Source organism: Littorina saxatilis, linkage group LG8 (assembly GCF_037325665.1).
Source record: "Littorina saxatilis isolate snail1 linkage group LG8, US_GU_Lsax_2.0, whole genome shotgun sequence".
Taxonomy (NCBI): domain Eukaryota; kingdom Metazoa; phylum Mollusca; class Gastropoda; order Littorinimorpha; family Littorinidae; genus Littorina; species Littorina saxatilis.
This window is the reverse complement of record NC_090252.1, coordinates 456,046-482,072: the sequence shown is the minus strand read 5'-3', so window position 1 is coordinate 482,072 and position 26,027 is coordinate 456,046. Positions and strand designations below refer to the sequence as shown.

The 26,027-nt window shown below is 41.2% G+C and overlaps 1 protein-coding gene across 4 annotated transcripts in view; it reads right to left on the bottom strand.

Annotated features, from left to right (window-relative positions):
- LOC138972490 (probable maltase-glucoamylase 2) overlaps nucleotides 1-25,110 on the bottom strand; it is a 66,804-nt gene extending 41,694 nt beyond the window's left edge. For all 4 annotated transcript variants that reach the window (XM_070345118.1, XM_070345120.1, XM_070345119.1 and 1 more), the window contains exons 1-4: nucleotides 24,971-25,110; nucleotides 22,331-22,720; nucleotides 6,609-6,725; nucleotides 5,366-5,485 (exon numbers count right to left, since the gene is read on the bottom strand). In XM_070345118.1, coding sequence (XP_070201219.1) covers nucleotides 5,366-5,485; nucleotides 6,609-6,725; nucleotides 22,331-22,720; nucleotides 24,971-25,028 — 685 coding nt within the window. In that variant the 5' untranslated portion in view covers nucleotides 25,029-25,110. The remainder of the gene's footprint in view (nucleotides 1-5,365; nucleotides 5,486-6,608; nucleotides 6,726-22,330; nucleotides 22,721-24,970) is intronic.
- Nucleotides 25,111-26,027: the final 917 nt, after the last annotated feature.

The following is a 26,027-nucleotide window of genomic DNA, read 5'->3' as shown; positions in this document are numbered from 1 at the left end:
TCAAGAAACTACAGCAAGAGAACAGAAATGTGAAGGAAAGCTTATCAGGAGTGAGAAACTCCAAACTCTACAGAAGAAGTGCAAATTTCAAAGCTACCCACCAAGGAGATCTTGTGCTAAAAAAATATTCTTGAGCAAGAACTAAACATTTCAAAAGAGGAAGCTTTATCACTGACATCAGAAAAAGTTGCTGTGCAATAATAATCTTCAAAACTGAGGCAGAAAATTGAGCTTTTACAAAGTCAACTTGCAAGCATGACAGAGTATGCTAATCAAGACATACATTTTTCGTTTAAAATTTTTTTTTTTTTTTTTAATGTTATTTTTTTTACCTCAGATAAAAAACAGTTATGGTCTCAACGGAAGAAAAGACGTTCACTGTCTTGTTTGCTGTTCTGACAGTTCATTAAAAACTGATCATTTTGGTACAAGGTACTTGCATTAGCTTAAACATTGAACCAGATAAAAACATTTTGAAGAAGCCAAAATTCATGTTTTGTACAAAATATCTGTTTTTTTCAAGACATTGCTAAGTTTTCATTAAGCATGTAGAAATCCAAGTGTGTTTCACTTATTAAGAGCTTTTAATGCTGAACAAATGGATACCAAAAACAGCTTTGTACCTTTTACAGCAAGAAAGTTATGGCAGAACAAAAATGACTACTTAGTCGCCATTTTTCTTACTTGACAAAACAGCCCTTTCGGCATTTTTGATCAAAGATATCGTATTAACCAGTTGTCAGATGGAGTTGAAAAAAATTAGGCTTAGATATCATATCCTGCTCTTCCTAGAAAATGTAAATAATAAATTGACAGCTTGTTACACAAACATTCTTTGATCATAAAAGAATTCAGTTCGTCCCCACATTCGGCGAGAGATTTATTTCTCAGAGTCAACTTTGTGTGCAGACTCTCCTCGGTGTCCGAACACCCCCGTGTGTACACGCAAGCACAAGACCAAGTGCGCACGAAAAAGATCCTTTAATCCATGTCAGAGTTCGGTGGGTTATAGAAACACGAAAATACCCATGGCGGGGTAAAAAACGGTCATACACGTAAAATTCCACTCTATGGCCAGTTTACATCGATAGAATGAGACCCGAAGGGAAGTAACTCATTTTTGACCTGAGTTCAGGATGGGTCCAAAAAGTGTTCGAAACAATCTGCAAAATTAATTCTTTAAACAAGAGGCGAAGCCTTCAAGGCTCACGTAAGAAATCGACAAACAGTAACACAAACTCAATCACTCCGCCACACATACACACACACACACACACACACACACACACACACACACACACACACACACACACACACACACACACACACACACACACACACACAGTAAGCATAGGTGAAACTGTGCAAGAAAGCGAGACCCTGGATCTGCCAATTAGTCTCGGCCCGCTCACAATAACAATGACCGAGACTTTCAGTAATTCCTTTGCGTGACGTCTAACCCTCTTACGTCATAATGTGACGTCTTCAAATAGTTTCTATCACACACTTCAAACACTTTTGACCGAGACTAATCTTCTTATGCGAGCTTTATCCATAGACTCGGAAATGTTAAAGTTTCTATCACACACACACGCACGCACGCACGCACGCACGCACAGACAGACAAAGTTTATCATCGCATAGGCTACACTTACGTGAGCCAAAAATTGCTCGCTCTTTACGTAGGGCACCTAGGATGTTCCCGTTTGGTGAGCGTTCAAATGCAGGGCCGGACCAAATGAGTTGTAAGGGGGGGGTTCCTCCTTTTTTTTTGGGGGGGGGGGGCAAATCAGCGAAGTGGCGAAGCCACAAGCGCGCGCCTGCAAAGCAGGCGCGCGAACTAGGGGGGTCCGGGGGCATGCTCCCCCGGAAAACTTTGTAAAACGGTTAAAATCTGTGCAATCTGGTGCATTCTGGGCCTTGTTTTGAGGGTTAAGAGCAGCATTGTTTTGGTGCTAAAACTAGTTAAAAAAAAAAACCCCACTCAAAGCAAGGTACATGCTTTTTCCAGGGGTGGGGTTCCGGAACCCCTGGAACCCCCCCCCTGGGTCCGGCCCTGGAATGGAAGGGTGTTTGTACTGCGTGTAAAAGCCTGACAGTATCTGTGATGGTTTACGGGAGGCTTACTGTCCGGGCGTGATTTCCGGTATCAGTGAATATTCATAACACCCGTCCAGCACCAAAACGAGGCGCCATTGTTGTAGAGGACCAAGTCCACGAAAATAAATTCTTTGAAAATTTCTCACGCTCGACAGAAAGCAGCCAGAATGTTCCCGTTCGGTGAGCGTTCAAATGGAAGTATGCTTGTACTGTATGTAAACGCTCGGGGAGCTCTGTGATGGTTTACGGGAGGCTTACTGTGCCTTTAAACTGAACGACATTTTACATTGTTGACACCAGAAAGTGTATTTGGTGACCTAACATGTCATACACATTTCGTTTAAAGGCTTACTAACTCGCTCCCGTGTTTACGATGTGTAGTTTGCCCACAATCGATGTCAAATGCATCATAAGGCCATATAATGACGATATGTCGCAATGCGCGGACCATATACATGCATTACAGCTTGTTCTTGCCTCTGAAAAAGTGAGGATGTCAACAAAGACGCGGAGTTATTTCCCTTGCGTCAACGCTACCTCTGTTGGCAAATCTATAAATAGGACGATCCAGATCAAAATGAAAATTAACATATCTCAACATTGAAGGGGTCCTAGACCACAATATTTTGCAGGGAACTTAATTTAGCATGTCTCCAGCTGTTGGTAAAGCAATTAGCGTGTATAGTCATCGAGTACATATGCCTTTAAGTCCGCCGCGCAGTCAAGCTGATCTAGCGTGTGAAAGAGAGCGACCACAATGCTGAAACACGGCATGAAATCCTGGTTTTGATGGTGTTTTTGATGGTGTTTTTTGATGGTGTTTTTGATGGTGTTTTTGATGGTGTTTTTGATGGTGTTTTTGATGGTGTTTTTGATGGTGTTTTTGATGGTGTTTTTGATGGTGTTTTTGATGGTGTTTTTGATGGGTAAATTTAAAACTTCACAGGGCAGACTCTCCAAATTTCACAGAAAGATGACAAAGACCCTCATCCTCACTCTCTCATCTAGTACTTAGAGCAAACAGAACCCGAGAATGGACGTTGTTAAGGTTTTCCGTTTCAATTTTGTAACGTCTCAGCAGCAAATGTGACATGCACGCAACTGTGCATACTTTGCAAGGGATCGTGCCTTTAATTGGGCAAAGGTCGGTGACTTATTTCGTTTATTAAAGATTAGCTATTAGTTCTGTTGTTTTTGAAATGTGTTTGTGGTGTTATAGTGTGCAAGCGCGTGAGTTAATGCATCGGTTTGTGTGTGACTACGTGTGGTTTGTCTGTGACTACGTGTGGTTTGTCTGTGACTACGTGTGGTTTGTCTGTGACTACGTGTGGTTTGTCTGTGACTACGTGTGGTTTGTCTGTGACTACGTGTGGTTTGTGTGTGACTACGTGTGGTTTGTCTGTGACTACGTGTGGTTTGTCTGTGACTACGTGTGGTTTGTGTGTGACTACGTGTGGTTTGTCTGTGACTACGTGTGGTTTGTCTGTGACTACGTGTGGTTTGTCTGTGACTACGTGTGGTTTGTCTGTGACTACGTGTGGTTTGTCTGTGACTACGTGTGATTTGTCTGTGACTACGTGTGGTTTGTGTGTGACTACGTGTGGTTTGTCTGTGACTACGTGTGGTTTGTGTGTGACTACGTGTGGTTTGTCTGTGACTACGTGTGGTTTGTCTGTGACTACGTGTGGTTTGTGTGTGACTACGTGTGGTTTGTCTGTGACTACGTGTGGTTTGTCTGTGTGCATGATAGAGAATAATTGGAAGAGCCCTAAATTCTTCTATTTTCTTAGTTTGCGTGACTGTCCCCGGAGATTGGTGTTCAAGATTTACGAATCAGAGGACAACCAAAAAGGCGTTATCTCTGTGTCATAACGGACAGATAACGATTCTCTGAACAGTAGGCGGCCCGTTATGACCTCGAGACAATTCTCTTACAGACTCTGGCGAAGTCGATCTCCACAGCTCCATTCTGCAGCATTACAATTTTCGGATTTATAACCGCAAATGTTAGACTGTGTATTGTTTTCCTTGAGGCGACGATGAGAAAAACCCAGTGATGCCTCCATCTGACGTCATATTTTTTGGAATGATAAGACGTCATGTCTTCATTTTTCTGTCTTTTTGATTCTTTGTCTTCTTTACTTCTTTGTTTCACAGCACAACCATTCTCAAAACAAGTGAACAGTTCTTTTCTGCAAAAGCTACTGAGCAAGTTGTTCACCCCATCTGCCTATTGGATGCCGAGACACAATATTAAAAATAGTGTACTTAAAAGATTTGCGCGAAAGACAGCTGAGTCAGTATTTTGTTTTTACCTCTTGTCAAATGGATATAACTTTTGAGCCCGTCAAAAAATGTTTCTGAAACTTGGCACACATGTAATGGCCCCATTCCGTACAAACTAGGACGTTATACGGACGTTTATAAAATTGAACGGAAAACCGTTACAACGTCCATTCTCGGGTTCTGTTTGATCTAAGTACTGAATAAGGGTGAGAATAAGAGTCTTTGTCATCTCTCTGTAAAATTTGGAGAGTCTGCTATGTGAAGTTTTGAATTTATTACATACCAACTGCAGCTGCCCAGCAAAAAGCACCATCAAAAACCAGGATTTCGTGCCGTCTTCCTGGAATGAGGTCGCTCTTTTTCACACGCTAGATCAGCTTGACCGCACGGCGGATTGAAGCCATAATGTGTATGATATGTTGGGTAAGACACAAATAAAAACTGGCTGGTGTCTTAACATTTCAACATTGTTCAGTTTAAGTCGCCGTTTCGACGGTTGAAAGTGAAACAAGCTGTCAAAAGACGTCATTTTTGACGGAAGGCGTGGTCAAGTACCTGTGACGTCATTCCCACTTATTGCTCAAATCCAAGAAACACAATATTTTTAGCAGAGGAAAGGCAGATCTTCAAATACACGTGTGTTTCTTACAACAAAACCTGCTGTTTAACATCTGGACTGAAAATATATCCTTAACTTTGTGTGCTTAGTGTACCTGCACACCCCCCCCCCCCCCCCCCCCCCCCATTTACTTCTTTTTTTTTTCAAAGTATTTCATTGTGCAATAATAATGATGTTTTTGTTTGTTTGTTTGTTTGTTTGTTTGTTGTTGTTGTTGTTGGTAACATATAACAGATAATCAGAAGATTAGTCCGTCTCGAGGGCGAGAACTGCGTGTAAACAATTACCTGGTTGTTTTTGCCACGTAAAGAAAGAATTTGTCTTGTATTGTCTTGTCTTGTCTCTCTGTTTGCGACATACCACAGTTTTTTTCGTCACTTCCATCGGCGCAGTCCACGTCTCCGTCACAGCGATCGAGTTTCCAGATACACTGCATGTCATTCCCGCACTTCCACCACGACAATGAACAATTCCAATCCGCTAAAAATAATTAGGGAAGGAAAATAGCAATTATCCAAAAATCAAATTAAAAGAGGATAAAATACGGTTGTACCGTAAGTCAAGCCTTGCGAATCCCCTCCACTATTCTCTCTCTCTCTCTCTCTCTCTCACTCTCTCTCTCTCTCTCTCTCTCTCTCTCTCTCTCTCTCTCTCTCTCTCTCTCACACACACACACACACATACACACACATACATACACACACTCATACACACACACACACACACACACACGCGCACACACACAAACACACACACACACACACTCACACACACTCACACAGACACTCACACACACAGTGAACCCAATCTCAATTAACCCAATGCCTTATGCTGCCCTAACACAAATCCGAATTCGCCAATAAATCGAAATGATCGGGATATGGTCGCAAGATATGCTTCTGTTGTTGCGAACATAATGCTGTTCTCACACAGTGCCGAATTTCCCTTGGGAGTAGAATTCGCCAATAAATCGCAATGATTTGGACATGGTCGCAAGACATTCGTAAATGTTCTAAAGTATTTGCCACCATTCCTCTGTTGTTGTGAACATTAGCAACATGCTCCTTAAATTCGCAAGGAAGGCATATTTTTCACTTTTCAGCAACATACTTACCAGTATCCGCAAGCCATTCGTAATCATCGCAATGCATTCGTAGCGTTTGGAAGGCATACGCAACCATTCGTTTGGACTTGACTTGTCCTAACGAATGATGCGAACATCTTGCAATCTTGCGAATTTATAATAATAATGCGAATGGCTCACGAATTTGTTGGCAATCCATAAGAATGTTTCGAAAGCCTTACGAACGCTTGCGAGTGACTGCAATAGCTTAAAAATGCCCCAAAATCATTAAGAATATCTTGCAAATAATACATTTTGCAAGAAATTCGTAAATGGATTCGTATGCATTCGCAATGATCGGCAGAAATTCGCAAACACTCACAACCATTCGCAAGGCACTCGGACCGATTCGTAAGGCTTCTCAATTTCAATATTGTTCCTGTCCATTCTTCTCCTTTTTCCCGAATACAATATTTTCATAATCGCAAGGATATTGTGAGACGGGCATTAACACCAGCATCACAAACTAAGTGTACATACCACAGTTTTGTTCATCGCTGCCATCACAGTGAGCCTCTCCGTCACAGCGCCAGTCGATCCAGATACAACCACCATTACTGCATGACCACGTATTATGACGTGGGCACACTTGTGATTCTGTAAGAAACCGGTTGCATTTAGCTAGGGTAAAATATACACACACACAACACATGTGCTGACCCTAAATGGGGTCAAATAAGAGAGAGAGAGAGAGTGAGAGAGAGAACGAAAGAGAGAGAGTGAGAGAGTGTGTGTGAGAGAGAGAGAGAGTGAGCGAGACAGAGCCGGAGAGAGTGAAAGAAAGTGAGAGAGAGAGAGAGCGAGAGAGAGAGAGTGAGAGAGAAAAAGAAACTTGAGTGAGAGTGAGAGAGAGAAAAAGAAAATGAGTGAGAGAGTGTGTGTGAGAGAAAGAGAGAGTGAGACTGAGAGAGAGAAAGAGTGAGAGAGAGAAAGAGAGAGAGAGAGAGAGAGAGAGAGAGAGAGAGAGAGAGAGAGAGAGAGAGAGAGAGAGAGAGAGAGAGAGAGAGAGAGAGAGAGAGATGAACTATACTAATGACGACAGTGACCATGCAAAAGGAGAGAGAGAGAGAGAGCACTGACTGACAAAGAGAGGACATATACCACAACAACAACCTTAAATTCTCAAATAGAAGGACAGATCGGTCATTTCTCTCTCCCATAAACACACACACACACACACACACAGTGCACGGGACGAGTCTGGCTGATCATATCAACGTCGCTCAGCTAAATGTAAATAACTGTCCTACCCGCACATCGGAACGTTTTCTCTCACGTGAATATGACAGTGTGTGAATATGATGGTGTGAGCGTGTGTGTATGTGTGTGTGTTTGTGTGTATGCGTGCGGGTGTGTGTGTGTGTGTGCGGGTTTGTGTGTGTGTGTGAGTCGAGTGTGTGTGTGTGTGTGTGCGTGTGCGTGTATGTGAGAGAGAGACAGATAGAGAGAGAGAGAGAGGGAGAGAGAGGGGAAGAGAGACAGAGAGAGAGAGAGGGGAGAGAGAGATAGGGAGAGAGATAGAGAGAGAGAGAGAGAGAGAGAGAGAGAGAGAGAGAGAGAGAGGCCGTTTAGCCACTTCCAACTTCCTCCCCTACCGACACATAGGCCAGTGGACGTGTTATGAAAACTCATGGGTATTAATTGAGCATAACAAACCAAATTTTATTCCAACTGTTTTGATACTCTTCGCATGAAAACGAGGTTTTTTTTTAGTTTAAAGCTATTTGATAAACGTTGTTGTGTAATCTGTTTCCTATATTTGTCGACATCATGATTTTTGCGTGAGAAGTTGTTAGAACAGGTGAGATCGATAACAGCAGCCCCCGTCGACCAGGGGGGTAACCGTAGAAAGAAAAGGTAACCTTACACCCCAATTACACACAGACGCCGCTTCGTCCCAAGTTGTACAATTGTCCGAGAGCGTGGCCAATCGTGGGCCAAACGTGGGAGGATCTCCATGAGCGTGGTTTGATCGGGGTGGGGTCGGAAAGCTGTACGCTCTCCCCACGCTTGCGCAAAATTCGGGTCGTAGCCCACAGAAAGCGTGGCAAAGTCTTATAAAGAACGCAGCGGGAACACCATTATCGTACAAGCAACGTGGTAGCATCGTGGTGAGATCTCTGTGGTCGTGATAAAACTACCTTCAGGTCCCTTCATCTCAGTTCGAAGGTGGGGAATAATCGCCGTCAAAATCCTGCACATGGCAAGAACAAATAAAACTACATCAAGTCTGTACTGCGCCGCGACCCGGCTACGCTTGTTTTGTGCCGTTAAAATTAAGCGTAGGGAGAGCGTGCCGCTTCCCGACCTAGCAGACCCCACACCGACCAAACCACGCTCATGGAGATCCTGCCACGTTTGGCCCACGATTGGCCACGCTCTGGATTTTGACGGCGATATTCCCCGATTTGATAACGTTTTCAGATCGGCGTGATCGGCATAGTCGTGGTAAGGACGTAGCGCTGTGTGCCAGGGCCATCATAGTTAACCTATCAAAAGACAGCCAGAATGTGCAAGACCCTTGAGAGAAGACAAAAAACCATCGAAGTGTGGAGAACTTTCGATTTGTCAATTCACGACGTGCAGTAGGGTTTGGGACTAAGCGCATGGTGGCCGCCGTTATTCAATAGTCTCGGCTTTCCCCTTTATTCAAATTATTGGGGGAAAACAAACTTCCGGTGTTATTTTGACAAGAGTTAAGGTATTAGAACACACCTGACAGTACGCTGGAGTAGCCTCCCTTCCCGGATTTAGAACGCGTTTCGTGTCGTAACAGATTATCCACTTATTAGCCATATCCGTATGCAAAATAATGAAATAAACATTAGGAAATGTCAGAAGTTTACAACTATCGACATTCTCTATCAGTGCAATAAAAAACAATCGTTAGAACTTGCATTTACGACATGTCATGCGTGAGAACGTGTCACTGTAAACAAGCACTTCTTGCCTGGCTGAAGAACCATACGAGTCAATCTAAAACAGACAAGTAATGGAAAGCAGTCTGCGGATAAACATAACAAACTGCTGATGAAAAAGTGTGTTCGTCCCTGCCCTGGATAAAAGACATTGGACTGATGACAACGTGGCAGCGTACACGCGAACAGATTTTTTCAGATTATCGCTTCTACATTTTATTGCACGTACTTGGGGCTACAGATCAGAATTTCACACTGGAAGATGACAAATTGGTCTTGTGAGTTGAGAACCACATGTTCTTTGCCGACAGAAATCACGATGGGACAAGATGCAGATTGTGTTGAAGAGATGTTTGCAGATTATCGCATCTACATTTTATTGCTCAGATCAATGCACGAAGTTGGGGTAGATCTGAATTTCGCAATGCCGGAAGACGACAAATCGGTCTTTTGAGTTGAGAACCACATGTTCTTTGGCGGCAGAAATCACTATGGGACAAGATGAGGATTGTGTTGAGGAGGTTAATACTGACTGACTTTAGATGAAGAGTTCCTAGACCTGGTTTTTGTAGAGAGGCATCATGATGATATCCTGGTTTTTTTAACGTTCTTGGTGACAACGCGCCAGAATCGCACGAAAATCGAACTCTCGAAGAAAACAAGTTTATCGCTGAACATCGGAAATGTGAAAGTATTACTCTTCCTGTCTGATCAGTCTCCCCGTTAAATCTACAGGCTACATTATTTATCAGGTAACTTACCAAACCGGAGTGTGTGTGTGTGTGTGTCAGTGTCAGTGTGTGTGTGTGTGTGTGTGTGTGTGCCGGATTACCACCATTAACGCACCCTTTTGGACTTTTCTACGTAACCTTACTATGCCTGCTGTGACATTCACGAGGATTATTGTGATTCTTGGACAATCGTGTGCCTGTGCTGGACTTGCAGGAAGACAAACGGCGTCGGAACGTATACGTGCTGCCAAGTGTGCATGCCCAGAGCGCAGTGTGAACCGAGAGTGAATGTGTCATTGTGTGGAAGTTTTGCTTGATTGATTTATTCATGATTTAATTTGCCTTTTGGTTCAATAGAAAAATCTGTGTACGTTATAGTTTGTATTTTGTGGTGTGATTCGCCCGAGTGCGAGACCCCCATCCCCGAACGCCTCTGTGGGTAGAATTGTATAATTGTGTGAGTAACGTGAGTGTGTAGATGAGAATGTGTAGATGAGAATGTGAAAGTTGCTTTGGACCCAGACACACACAGCAGACTTCAACGCAACAGCTAAGTTTCAGCCTGACAAAGAAATTCGAGTGACACAGCTAAAGGCTGTACTTGTTATTTCTCTATTAAAACAAATGTTTCAAGATCTTTAGGCCAATAAAAAATAAATTGTCTGTTTCTAATAACATGGGTAAACAAAATAGGGTAGGTAGGTAGGGATTTTTAATTTGTTTTGCCAGGATAGAATTCTTCAAAATAACTAAATGACACAAAGAGACAAGACTCGCTATAGATAAATTTATTAAAAAAAAAGTAAAAAATGTGACAAAGAATATAAAATGATTGTTTTACCTGGTCTGGAATCTTCAGTAGTAATTGCATAAAAAAAGTCTGATATATATATATATATATATCAATTATCATGTTAACTTTTTCTTAAAATGGGTGCGCTAAATCCTAGGCTGTTTGTTTTTAATGGACTAAGCAATCCTTGGACTGACAGAAAATATGTATTTTAAAAATGTCCAGTTGCAAATTACTTATTTTTCTAATTGGAAGAGAATATACACTCTTTTGTGTTCAAATGGGTAGGGGGCGGGGGTAGTAAAAGGATCACAGTTCAAGATTGTGCGCGACAAGAGGTGTGTTTCTTTTAACTGTGATAAAAGAGCGACAACTCAACTTGGTATCTAACACTATTTCTGAACACTGTAACCACTGTAACCACTTTAGCACTTTTAATTTATTTTTTCTGTCTTCCAAACTTCTTCTTCTTCTTCTCCTCCTACGTTCATGGGCTTAGACTCCCATGTTCACTCATGTTTTTAGCACGAGTGGATTTTTACGTGTATGACCGTTTTTACCCTGCCATTTAGGCAGCCATACGCCGCTTTCGGAGGAATTCCAAACTTCTAATTAAGCTTCAAAAAATGAGAAAAAAAAATGTTTTTTTAGTTCAACAGTTAAATCACTATGTTGGATATTCTATTTTGCTTCCCTATGTATCTTAAGTTTTTGATCATCTGATTACCTTGCTTTCCTATTTGTAAGATAATATGCACTCTTTTCTGAAAAATAGGTAGGGGGTGGGGGTAGTAAAAGCATCAAAGTTCAAGATTTTGCGTGACAAGAGGTGTGTTTCTTTTAACTGTGATGAAGAGGGATAACTGAACTTGGTATCTAACACTATTTCTGAACACTGTAACCACATTAGCAATTTTAATTATTTTTCTGTCTTCCAAGCTTTAATCTCTGCTAATAAAATGAGTAAAAAAGTGTTTTTTTTTTCTAAATTCAACAGTTAAATTACTATGTTGGATGTTCTATTTTGCTTCCCTATTTCATTTCTGAAGTTTTTGATCATCTGACTACCTTGCTTTTCTATTTGGAAGACAATATGCACTCTTTTCTGAAAAATGGGTAGGGGGTGGGGGAAGTAAAAGCATCACAGTTCAAGATTTTGCGCGACAAGAGGTGTGTTTCTTTTAACTGTGATGAAGAGGGGTAACTAAACTTGGTATCTAACACTATTTCTGAACACTGTAACCACTTTAGCACTGTTAATTTATTTTTTTCTGTCATCCAAGTTTTGAATTCAGCTTACAAAATGAGTAAACAAGTGTGTTTTTTCTGAATTCAACAGTTAAATCACTCTGTTGGGTGTTCTTTTTTGCTTCCCTATTTCTGTTCTGAAGTTTTTGATCATCTGATTACCTTGCCTTTCTATTTGGAAGATAATATGCACTCTTTTCTGAAGAATGGGTAGGGGGTAGGGGTAGTAAAAGTATCACAGTTCAAGATTTTGCGCAACAAGAGGTGCGTTTCTTTTAACTGTGATGAAGAGGGATAACTCAACTTGGTATCTAACACTATTTCTGAACACTGTAACCACTTTAGCACTTTTAATTTATTTTTTTCTGTCATCCAAGCTTTAAATTCAGCTTATAAAATGAGTAAACAAGTGGGTTTTTTTCTGAATTCAACAGCTAAATCACTCTGTTGGGTGTTTTTTTTGCTTCCCTATTTCTGTTCTGAAGTTTTTGATCATCTGATTACCTTGCCTTTCTATTTGGAAGATAATATGCACTCTTTTCTGAAGAATGGGTAGGGGGTAGGGGTAGTAAAAGCATCACAGTTCAAGATTTTGCGCGACAAGAGGTGCGTTTCTTTTAACTGTGATGAAGAGGGATAACTCAACTTGGTATCTAACACTATTTCTGAACACTGTAACCAGTTTTGCACTTTTAATTTATTTATTTCTGTCTTCCAAGCTTTAAATTCAGCTAATAAAATGAGTAAAAAAGTGTGTTTTTTCTGAATTCACCAGTTAAATCACTATGTTGCATGTTCTATTTTGCTTCCCTATTTTTGTTCTGAAGTTTTGATCACCTGACTACCTTGCTTGTCTATTTGGAAGATAATATGCACTCTTTTCTGAAAAATGAGTAGGGGGTGGGGGTAGTAAAAGCATCACAGTTCAAAATTTTGCGCGACAAGAGGTGTATTTCTCTTAAAATTTGTGAAGAGGGATAACTCAACTTGTTATTTAACACTATTTCTGAACACTGTAACCACTTTAACACTTTTAATTTATGTTTGACTGTGTTCCATGCTTCAAATTGGGCTTCAAAAATGGATACATAAGGGTTTTTTTCCAAATTCACCTGTAAAATCACTATGTTTGATGTTCTATTTTGCTTCCCTATTTCTCTTCTTCAATTTCTGATCATCCGATTGTTTTTTTGTTAACATGTTCACAATACAATATCACAATTTCTTCAGTAGGGTTTGCGTGAAAAAATCTCATACCTATGCTCAAACTTCAGTCGCTATCTCAAAATTTTGCGCGACAAGCTCTATTCATTTTGTTTTTTTCTGATAAACAAAACACTGAACTAACATAAAAACAAACCTTTAAAACTGCCTAACCACTTTGAAATATGGCCTCAGGTGTGAACTCCAGCCTTAAGAAAAGTTTCGTCACTCGCGTCAACTTCACCATTATATCATGTTTTTTAAACAAAGGGACGTAATCGCTTCACTTTTTTTTTGCACAGCTGAAAAGTGATTGTGAATCTCTCCCCGTCTCTGCGGGGAAAAAATATAGGACATTCGAAAGGGTAAAGTATGTTTCCGATGCGGTGTAGCATGTGAGAATTTTTTTACTGAGGATTTACTTTCGCAAAGTGAGTTGCTGCAACTTGGTTACGGCGAACAGGGCTTCTGTGTGCTGATATCAGTCCTGAGAAGCATTCCATGTTGTAGTGAAATTTCCATGTGTATCGTCAGCGTGTTTTTAACCAGAAGTTTATTGTCACCTTGGGTTCCCCAACAAACCTTCAACCTGGGGTCTGTTTATTATGCTTGGTCACGTGATCCTGCAAGTCGTGAATAGCTAGAGACTTCATTAATTTGTTGTTGTATGTTGACATAACCTACGTTTCGGCCAAACTTCTGGAAGTTTGAGAGTGCTGGATTTAAATTAGCTATTTAAAATGCAACATGAATCATTTTTGTTTGTGTATGAGTCTCAAACGTCACAAACAGATGGTAAAAACAGCGTGGCACTTACCAATCAAGACAATAAAGCTCGGGATGAAAACACCAAGAAGCTGTGTTGCAATCATTTTTTTCCTGCCTGCTCATGTCCTGATGTAGAATCGATTTTGCACGCTGGAGTGAACTCACAACAAAGCCAGTGATATTATTATACAATGCAATCCGTTCTGCCTCACAAAATGGCTCACAGTCACATGCTTGCCAAAAGCAAGAATCGTAGCATTGCCATTGTTGCTAGCAGCCATTTCATAGCTTTGCAAGGAAAGAGTCATTTGACGTCACATGACGTCATTACACAATTACGAAACATTCTGAAAATAGGTCACAAGCAGTGTCAGCCAGCCCAGGCTGTGTGGAAATTATATTTCAAGTTCGTATAAATTTGCCGGACACCCTGACCCAAAACACAAGGGTTTGGTTACAGCGACAGTCGAGACCTAAACTTTTGGTGCGCCGATAACTTGGTCGCTGGATAGTGAGGAAAACAACAGAGAAAATCCTGTGAACGTTAGCCAAGAAACCCTATTTCCTTTAGAAAGTGTGCCCCACTGGGATACTCACATTTTTTACATTTACAGATGTTTCATTTCTCGAAGGAATAGAAAAATGCAGTAGATCTCTCTGTAAACGGCACCGTTTGGGAGGAGAAAACGACATACCCTCCCAATCAACGAGTACGCTCGGAGAACCACACATAATTAGGCCTGTCCTTAACTGGGCGACGTCGACTACGAGAAGTGTACATCGCGAAGCTGGCCGCACGTAACGTTTCTGAGTTTCCGTTAACAAACAAGAAGAGCAAACGCTCGATCGAGTCACTTTCGCAGTTCTGAATATTATATGAGGCATCAGATGGACAGGAAGAAATTGCTATTCACAACACAATGCATACCTGAAGCATACCTGTGACCTTGAAAAAGGTCAAAGGTCACCAAAGCAGACGTCAAAGTGTAGAGGTCACTGGGAGTCACGTTCACATAAAATTTGAGCCCGGTCACTTTTATAGTTTCCGAGAAAAGCCCAACGTTAAGTTGTGTGTTGCCGAACAGAAAAGGCTAGTTATCTCCCTTGTTTTTCTGATAACGTTCGTAAAAGGCTACAGATGTAAATACTTTGATGTAAAGAATAATCCTACAAAGTTTCAATCACATCCGATGAACTTTGTCAAAGATATAAAATGTCTAATTTTTCCTTTGACGCTAACCTGTGACCTTGAAAAAGGTCAAAGGTCAACGAAACCATCGTTAAAGTGTAGAGGTCATTGGAGGTCACGACTAAACAAAATATGAGCCCGATCGCTTTGATAGTTTCCGAGAAAAGTCCAACGTTAAGGTGGTGTCTACGGACGGCCGGCCGGCCGGCCGGCCGGACGGCCGGCCGGACAGACTAACACTGACCGATTACATAGAGTCACATTTTCTCAAGTGACTCAAAACCCTTCGCGAAGTCTTCGCGTAGTCGACTTCGGGCTGAATTACCAGACAGACTTTCACATCACATTTCGATTGGATTTGCCTCCTAATTTTTTTCATTTAGTCAAGTTTTGACTAAATGTTGTATTTTCGCCTTACGCGACTTGTTATATTTAGTCAAGTTTTGACTAAATATTTTAACATCGAGGGGGAATCGAAACGAGGGTCGTGGTGTATGTGCGTGTGTGTGTGTGTGTGTGTGTGTGTGTGTGTGTGTGTGTGTGTGTGTGTGTGTGTGTGTGTGTGTGTGTGTGTGTGTGTGTGTGTGTGTGTCTGTAGAGCGATTCAGACTAAACTACTGGACCGATCTGTATGAAATTTGACATGAGAGTTCCTGGGTATGAAATCCCCGAACGTTTTTTTCATTTTTTCGATATATGTCTTTGATGACGTCATATCCGGCTTTTCGTGAAAGTTGAGGCGGCACTGTCACGCCCTCATTTTTCAACCAAATTGGTTGAAATTTTGGTCAAGTAATTTTCGACTAAGCCCGGACTTCGGTATTGCATTTCAGCTTGGTGGCTTAAAAATTAATTAATGACTTTGGTCATTAAAAATCGGAAAATTGTAAAAAATAAATAAAAATGTATAAAACGATCCAAATTTACGTTTATCTTATTCTCCATCATTTGCTGATTCCAAAAACATATAAATATGTTCTATTCGGATTAAAAACAAGCTCTGAAAATTAAATATATAAAAATTATTATCAAAATTAAATTGTCGAAATCAATTTAAAAACACTTTCATCTTATGCCTTGTCGGTTCCTGATTCCAAAAACATATAGATATGATATGTTTGGATTAAAAACACGCTCAGAAAGTTAAAACAAAGAGAGGTACAGAAAAGCGTGCTATCCTTCTTAGCGCAACTACTACCCCGCTCTTCTTGTCAATTTCACTGCCTTTGCCATGAGCGGTGGACTGACGATGCTACGAGTATACGGTCTTGCTGAAAAATGGCATTGCGTTCAGTTTCATTCTGTGAGTTCGACAGCTACTTGACTAAATATTGTATTTTCGCCTTACGCGACTTGTTTATATTTAGTCAAGTTTTGACTAAATATTTTAACATCGAGGGGGAATCGAAACGAGGGTCGTGGTGTATGTGCGTGTGTGTGTGCGTGTGTGCGTGTGTGTGTGTGTGTGTGTGTGTAGAGCGATTCAGACTAAACTACTGGACCGATCTTTATGAAATTTGACATGAGAGTTCCTGGGTATGAAATCCCCGAACATTTTTTTCATTTTTTTGATAAATGTCTTTGATGACGTCATATCCGGCTTTTCGTGAACGTTGAGGCGGCACTGTCACACCCTCATTTTTCAATCAAATTGATTGAAATTTTTGTAAAGCAATCTTCGACGAAGGCCGGACTTCGGTATTGCATTTCAGCTTGGTGGCTTAAAAATTAATTAATGACTTTGGTCATTAACAATCTGAAAATTGTAATAAATGTTTGGTTTTTTTATATAAAACGATCCAAAGTTACGTTCATCTTATTCTACATAATTTCCTGATTCCAAAAACATATAAATATGTTATATTTGGATTAAAAACAAGCTCTGAAAATTAAAAATATAAAAATTATGATCAAAATTAAATTTTCGAAATCGATTTAAAAACAATTTCATCTTATTTCTTGTCGGTTCCTGATTCTAAAAACATATAAATATGATATGTTTGGATTAAAAACACGCTCAGAAAGTTAAAACGAAGAGAGGTACAGAAAAGCGTGTTTTTGCAGCACAGCAAAACCACTACCGCGCTGAACAGGCTCGTCAGTTTCACTCCGGACTACGGTCATTGTGAAAAAATGCAGTGCGTTCAGTTTCATTCTGTGAGTTCCACAGCTTGACTAAATGTAGTAATTTCGCATTACGTGACTTGTTTCTTCTCTCTTTTTAAATTTTTTTGGGAAGGATTCTCTGTAAATTGCAAGCAATCTGGGAACATCAAGACACTACACATTACGTCACTAAAAATGCGTCATACTCGCCTTATTAAGGCTTGAATCGAGCGTTTGAAAATGCTGAGTCTGAAGGTGGGTGTAACTGACACCTCTTGGTATCAGTCTGCCTTAGAGATGAAGTCGAGAGTTGGCCTGATGGCCAGAATAGCGCACTACATTTTACTACATAGAACTAAGGCGCGTCTACCGCGACTGTGCCTGAGCTCAACATTGGCGGGCACTGCTCACAGACCGGCGCACGGTACACGGCACTGTAAACATTCCCTGTCCCTTCACCTCTCTCGCCACCATCCACCCTACCCTTGAACTCATACCTGTACTGTCTGGTTAGACGAAACACTCATGTTTTGGCTCATTCGGGACTTTTCAAGAAACATATAACAAGAAATTGTTTACAAATGTGGAGCTTTAGAAGAGGAAAGCTCTTTCCAATAATTTGTATTTGTTTAAAATAAAAAAAGTTGCTATTTAACGGTTTTCTTCATTTAAGCCTATTTTTCAATTCAACTCAACAAACAATAATTTTTCTGATACAGGAGGTAATACAAAATACAATGATGTCACCTTTGTGATTGAAATATCAATTTGTCAGAAATCGATAAAATCTGCTGTTTTTTAGTGCATTTTTCATTAGCGAATTTTTAAATACAATCCCATAGTCCGAACTTAGTCAAAGATCATGTAATGAACATTTCAAACAAATTGATAAAAAAAAACACACCACCTGTTGCCGTGAGAGTTTGCAAACGGTCAAATATGACGTCATCAAATAGCCCTATCCAAAATCGGGGACAAAGATTTCAAGCAAATGCTCTTAAATATGTCTGTACCAAGTTTCCAACTATAGGTGTCAAACAGCATACAGACGATTAATAAACATGGCTCCAAGGCCGATTTTAAGGCACGGGAGGTATTCCCGAGCAAATTTGGTTTCATTTGACAGACAAATGCATATAGTCTCTGAAACAACCTTTCTTGGTACCCAAAAGTGGCAGCAGCTATACGCAATTTTAAGGCAAAGTAGCCCAGTGTTTTCTAAAAATGCACTTCAGAGAAAAACACTTTGTTGCAAAATTCGGTCATATCAGTTGAACCGAAGGCAGCAGACTAAATATTTTTGAGTGAACTATTAAGTAATTGGAAGGTGTTAAACAGCAAGTAAAAAGATTGTTTGCGTGCAACACATAGCGGCACCAGGAGGCCTTGCATTTCAGAAATTGTTACGTCACGTCATTTTCATTTTTCTGGATAATGTCAAATCTCATAAAAGACGTTTTGTAAGCCACAATCTACTGAAATACATATCAGAGGGAAGTGTATCCATTGGGCTTTTAGTTGCAAGTACCTCTGATGAGATAGCTTATAAACACTAAGTGTGAGAGTTCTTTTCCGAAGCACACACCCTAATTTTGTAAGTCAAAGTTCTGTCATGAAAGGATTTTGAGAGGCACAATGACAGGTAAGGGTGGAGTGTAATGGACCTAACATGCACGTTACTACATATAAAAATGCCTGCTCTGAGCGTAGGTGCAAAATATATAAAGATACATGTGAAGAAATGTATGCGCGAGACGATAACTGTGTGCTGAGTCTCATTTAGTGAAACAACGCCTTTAATTGCTTTTCCTTACATTTTCAGGCAGTGCTGGTTTTCATACACAGGACTACGGCAGCTGCCAGTCATTGGAGTCAATGTCAACACAACATCAAATCATCGTACTCCTTGTTCCAATGTTGACACAAGACTACGGCAGCTCACTGTCGGCATTAGACCCGTCCACCGTGTTGTCGTCCGGCAGGTCGGACGCGTCGGCCACAGAGCCGGCGTCGGACACAGAGCTGTTGTCGAAGAGTGGGGAGGACGCCTTGGTGTCAGCTGACTGCCACGTGGCAGCCGTGCTCACAGCGTTGTTTTCCGAGGTCGTTGCTGCCTCCAGATTCCCGAAGGCACGAGCACCAACAGCACCAGCTCCGGCCTTGTCAGACTGACCTTGGGTTGCTCCTTTGACCTTGCGGCGATAGTACCAGAACGCCAGAACAGCCCCGATGGTGACCGCCACCACCACGCCCAAGGAGATCACTGTGATCATCACGCTGTTGTCGTCTGCGCTCTTAGGGTCCTCGCTCTTTGGGTCCTCGCTCTTTGGGTCCTCGCTCTTTGGGTCATCGCTCTTTGGGTCATCGCTCTTTGGGTTGTTCTCTGGAGCTGGGTACCAGAATGGGTCATGGGAGTCAAAAACTGAACTGACTTCAAATCCATCAACAATGTGTTCATAATGATCTTTAAGACACTGTGAGCATCCAAATTATGTATAATTAAAGTTATTTCGTGAACTGGCAGCAACGAATGGCCGAAACAACTTCGTAACACGAGCGAGCAGATGAGAAACAAACCGTCTGCTAGTGGCGACGTTTTCATGCAACGGCACAACGGGTGCATAGATATCCTTCCGCAAGAATGCTGTGTATGTTAGTACAAAAGCAGTTGGGCACAAAATCATGTTGATTGAAATAACAGGACAAACAACGATAACTTCGTAACAGGTAAAAGGGGAAACCAAATGGTCTGACAGTTTTTAATGGACAAATTGCAAAAACTGTGGACGTTATTTGCTTTTATCGTGCGTTCTACACGTGTGTCACGAAGTGTGCTTAAGGAGTGACAGCCCAACATTGTCGTGCGTTTGTGATGAGAGGGGCGGTGATGTGCAAATGAAGTTAGGGCTGATGTGAATTATATTGGCATAGGGCTCATGTGAATTATATTGACATAGGGCTAATGTGAATTATATTGACATAGGGCTGTTGTGAATTATAACGACATAGGGCTGATGTAAATTATATTGACATAGGGCTGATGTGAATTATAACGACATAGGGCTGATATGAATGATATTGACAAAGGGCTGATGTGAATTATAACGACATAGGGCTGATGTGAATTATAACGACATAGGGCTGATGTGAATTATAACGACATAGGGCTGATGTGAACTATAACGGCATAGGGCTGATGTGAATTATATTGACATAGGGCTGATGTGAATTATAACGACATAGGGCTGATGTGAATTATAACGACATAGGGCTGATGTGAATTATATTGACATAGGGCTGATGTGAATTATAACGACATAGGGCTGATGTGAATTATAACGACATAGGGCTGATGTGAATTATAACGACATAGGGCTGATGTGAATTATAACGACATAGGGCTGATGTGAACTATAACGGCATAGGGCTGATGTGAATTATATTGACATAGGGCTGATGTGAATTATAACGACATAGGGCTGATGTGAATTATAACGACATAGGGCTGATGTGAATTATAACGACATAGGGCTGATGTGAATTATAACGACATAGGGCTGATGTGAATTATATTGACATAGGGCAGATGTGAATTATAACGACATATTTCCAAATAATCCATGCATTGTACACTGCCCACCCCATCCCACCCTGAATAACTGTACATATTTTAATGGTTGATGGTGTGTGTGTGTTAGTGACTTTAAGTCTCCGTGTGTGTGAACGAGTGCATGTGCGCCTTGAGTCGCCTGTTGGTGAGATATGTGCGCGTTATATTCGTATTATTATTATCGTATTATTATTATAGGGCTGATGTGAATTATAACGACATAGGGCAGATGTGAATTATAACGACATAGGGCTGATGTGAATTATAACGACATAGGGCTGATGTGAAATATAACGACACGTTATACAAAGAAAAAAGTCCCGTTTGTGACCGCTCATGCGATCGACACCTGCATTACATAATAGGAATCATCCTGAACTCAGGTCAAAATGAGTTCGGCTTATTCTCTCCCTGACCGGAGGCGACAGTCCTACGCGAATCTATCAAAAATAGGAATACAGAGTTATCTCCCATATGTTTTTCGCGAGCACTGATCTAAATTTGAGATCAGTGTTCGCGAGACGAAAATGATTGCAGATTGGCCGACTTCGACAGTGATTTCCGTTCTGTTCCTCACAGTTATGATAAAGACATCGTTCTAAGGTCAAAACAAGTCGACATTTTGGGACCGGAAGGAGACCGTAATATATGGTTGCATCACTACAAAAAAAATCGTCTGCTTCAGCGAACGCCGAAACCAAACGGTTGATTATCACGTGACACTTTTCCCATATTTAGAGTTGTTTCCACAGTAAATACATCCGCGACAAAAATAGCTCCCTTGAAACTGTCTTACAAATCAATTCCTTTGTAATTTAAAAATTACACAACACCATGAAAAATCATTATCGACGATCGCAAATCTGCTTATATCAATAATACATTACAAAAAGCTCTAAATATGTAAACAAAAAAAGTCGGTTTCCTTGCCAGACAAGGAAACTCAAGGCATCCTGTCATGTCAGGGAGAGAATGAGCCGAACTCATTTTGACCTGAGTTCAGGATGAATAGGAATATCATGGCACACGAAATACGCACGCTAGCTAAACAAAATAACCTGTTCGGAGTAGATCATTGATCTGGCTTCCTTCTCGCATGTACAAGTTCTAAAGTTTTGCCCATTGTGATCCCAGCGAAGCTAATACTGTAATCGACTTGAGATATTTTCATACCGATAATACATGATAAAGAAGGATGATAAATAGAAGGATTCTTTGTTAACAGGTAAGTGCTACGGTTGGGTATGGAAGTTCACCAACAATTGGGAACATACTAACTAAAATCGAACCTCGGGAAAATATGCAAGCTATTCAGGTTATTTTGTTTAGCTAGCGTGCGTATTTCGTGTGTCCAGTTGATTTTGAGCGGCGGTCACGTGATCCCTGTGAAATCTTTGATACGTAAGGTGATACAGAGAGTACAGTGAACGGAATGAATGGTTTTATTTGGGTGCGGAATGTGTTGCTCACACCTCGATCTGATATGATTTCAGCTTTCTCGACATTGAGACTGATACACGTGGATACCACAGTCAAGTCTAACGATAACTAATAATATCAGTTAATAATATCATTCGACATACAATGTACACGCAAACAAAACGTATACATGCATTAATCTGATGTTGACTCCTACCTGTAACGTTAACCCCCCTGCAGGCAGGATTGATGTACTTTGTCAGAGGATTGTGCAATCCAAAGGAAGGGTTGCACCCCTTGTCACAATTCCAGTCACCCCCGTCATATTCTCCGACCTCGCTGATGTGATAGACAAACGTGTAATGCGTCGCGTTCTGACGACATCCACAGCTGGTTGAAGACGGGTTGTCAAAGCTGCAGGTGTGGTAGTCTGCTGAGCCCACCGTACACCGACCAGTTACTTCATCTTGTGTGAACACCGTACTGTTTGGAGCAGTATCGCATTTTGCAGTGATGCTGCTTTTCTTCACTTCGCAGTATAGCGTCACTGACGCGTTCAGCACCCATTCTTGTGGGCACGTGAATACCACGTCATCTTGACCAACGACTGAAAACATATTATTTCATTAATTTCATCTCACGTACAAATTTAAAGGTTGCACACCCCGAGTTCTGAATTGCTTGCATATTTTCCCGAGCATCGATTTGTAGGTTACAAGAATGTTTGTGAAGTTGAAATGTATTCAAATAAATACATTTCGGCCTTAGCTATAAATGAGTTTATGATAAAGCGAAAGCAACCTGCAAGTGAGCCGTTTGAGAAGGGCTTAAGCAAACAAGTCATTCTCAAACGGCTTATCGCTATTCAGTTGGCGTTCTATTCCATTCGATCTACATTTCCGAGATCAACAGACAACAGAAGCTGAAGGAAAAAAAACCACCCTCCATCCCCACCTTTTTTCATTAACCATTGAATTTTGGGTCCCAAAAAAATAAAAATAAATTGCTTGATGAAATAAGTCGAAAATGTGTTTGACGTACTTAGTTGTAAGCAGTATTTTACACATTTGTCAACAGATGCTAGAGATGTTAACGTTGTTGTACACATACCTGCCAAATATGCAGGGAATTTATGTTTATGAAGGCACGGTAGGCTATGTCTAGGAGTCTGCATATTTCGCAAGTTTTAAACTATTATTTGTTGCATTTCTTGTCACCTGGTACTGTTGGCGGGAGATAAGCATGGCAGAGGGGGACACTGCATTCTGCTGTATTTTGGTAGATTGTTACTGGACTTACGCAGGGTCCACAGGTGAGCCCAAGCGAACCACGGGATGTGGCAAGCGTAACCACGGGATGGGATATCCCGTGGCCGGTTCGGGACCCTGCTCCCTCCAGATCTGAGGCCTGGGGCTGGTAGCAAAGCCCCGCAAAACAGCAGCATGGGTGCCGGAAAGCAAGCACATGGTAATGGTTTCACACCCCGACCATGCTGACTCAGGGTAAAATGAAGGTTTGCAGTGGATCTCAGACGCGTTGTTGCCAGTTAAACCAGGCCCAGCTTTTGGAGGGATGGAATTTCACAATAAAGCAGTTACCCCCCCTTAGCCATGCTTATCTTCCGCCAATCCGTGCCCACTTTATGCCAAAACCTTTACCTATGTTGATTTATCAGTCCAGTAAAAATGAACTTGACTGATCATAAGGCTTGTGTTTCATTGATTATCTCCCTTTAGCATGATGGGGGATATTATTTTGTGTTGCATGGTTGTTAGTCTTGTCATAAAGAGTAATAATTATGGCCGGTGTGTATTTTTTGCATGTTTTATTTTTACGTGCACCACGAAAACGGTGTTTGCTCAAAACAGGAGACATGCATATTGCTAGAAAAATACGTACACTTCATGGAAGAAAGTTTATAAGAAAAGTTCACACAATACTGTCAGATCAAGAAGACTGTGCACCAAAGTCTTTAACAATGTCTAGTTTTTTCGATTGATAAAGTTGAACATTGCTGCAAGTCTTTCAAACCGACTATAGTTTTTAAATAAGACTTTATTGTATTTTTTTGACATAGGAATCTGCTTCACGGCCATGAGTTTTTGTTCTCATTCAAACGTATACGTTCCCACTCGGTGCGTTTTCTTATTGATCGAATTTCTGGGTATAATCTACCGAATTTCATCCCAAATCTGCTTCACTTGCAAGAACTTGGCATGATTTTCTCTTTCTAGAAAATTGGCGGGGAAGCATTCAGTCATGAGTTTGTTTTGGTTGCCACCCGGCAGACGCCTTACCTAAAGCTATATGTATCATACCAAAAAACATTTGATGAATGTCATATCTCACGTCTAGTGACAGCTGATTCACATGCCAATTATATGGCGGCTGTGTGCCCTTTTACAACCGTTTTGATGAACGGTAAGATACTACAAGGGATGGCACCATTTTACAATTGTAACCCACCTGCCGGGCGAGTAACTTCAAGAAAGTCACTAGCCCGTCGTAAATGTTGCTGGCCCGGTACATACCACACAACAAATGATGAATGTTAGATGTCTGTACACAATTAACACAGCGGTGAAATTTACAGAAGCCTCGTTTAATGTTTTACTACAACATGGTATTTATATGGCTTTAAAACTCGATAGTAAAACCGACAGTTTTGCATTTGACCAGAATTTGTACTAGCCAGTCGGGCCAGGCGGTTGCTACTAGCCCGGCGGATGTTTTACTCGTCCCTGGGATCGGGCAGATGATTCAGCGATCCCTCAATACGGTGCTGTTCCAATCCACACCACTCGATTGTTGCTTTTGACGCCTGTTTACCTGCCCGTAATGTACCGACAACACTCACCGTGCACCAAAGCGCAGTATGATGACAAGAGGGCAAGGCAAGACAAAACCAATCTCATGGTGGCTTCAAATCCATATTGCCAGAGGGGGGAAAGTGAAGGCCACAACAATTGTGTTCGGCCTGTGCCTGTAGATTGTGACGTCACATGTTGTTTCAGAAGAAGAACGTGCATAATTTGCAGGTCTCGGCTACATATTACGTCATGCGTCATTGGACAGTTTCGGCTAGCCTGGATGAAAGGAAGGATTCTCTCTCTCTCTCTCTCTCTCTCTCTCTCTCTCTCTCTCTCTCTCTCTCTCTCCCTCTCTCTCCCTCTCTCTCTCTCTCTCTCTCTCTCTCTCTCTCTCTCTCTCTCTCTCTCTCTCTCTCTCTCTCTCTCTCTCTCTGTGCGGGTCGGTGAATATTAATTTGGGCAGTTCGGTTGAGTCAGTTGAAAAGCAAACTATAGGGTGAACTTCTCTGGTTCATCTTGTTAAGAATACTTTGATTTAAAATGAAACACTGGCAAAACATGCTGCGTTTGTTATACAGATGCAACTGTTTCTAAGCATGATGTCTGTGTATAATTATGGTCTGCAGTCCATTCGTCAATGCACTCTTTTGTAGCTGACAGAATGTCACTTGACGAGGAGACTGAATAGGTCGGTCAAATGCGCCACTCTTCAACCTGCGAGCTGTAAAGGTGATCGTGTACATGTTTTCTTGTTTTGAATAAACCCACGGTAACATTTCGCTAAAACGTTATGTCAAGATGATGAATGAACCATGGGGAAAAAAGTCATAGGATAAAACAATATATGTAAATAACAGTTTTTATTTTTATGTTTATGTCTGCCGTGTGTTGGACCATGTGCTTTGTCTATCAATATCGACCAATCTTCTTCTTCTTCTTCTGCGTTCGTGGGCTGTAACTCCCACGTACACTCGTAACTGTGCGCGATTGGATTTTTAAGTTGATGCCCATTTTTACCCCGCCATTTAGGCAGCCATACGCCGCTTTCAGAGGAAGCATGCTGGGTATTTTCGTGTTTCTGTAACCCACCGAATTCTGACATGG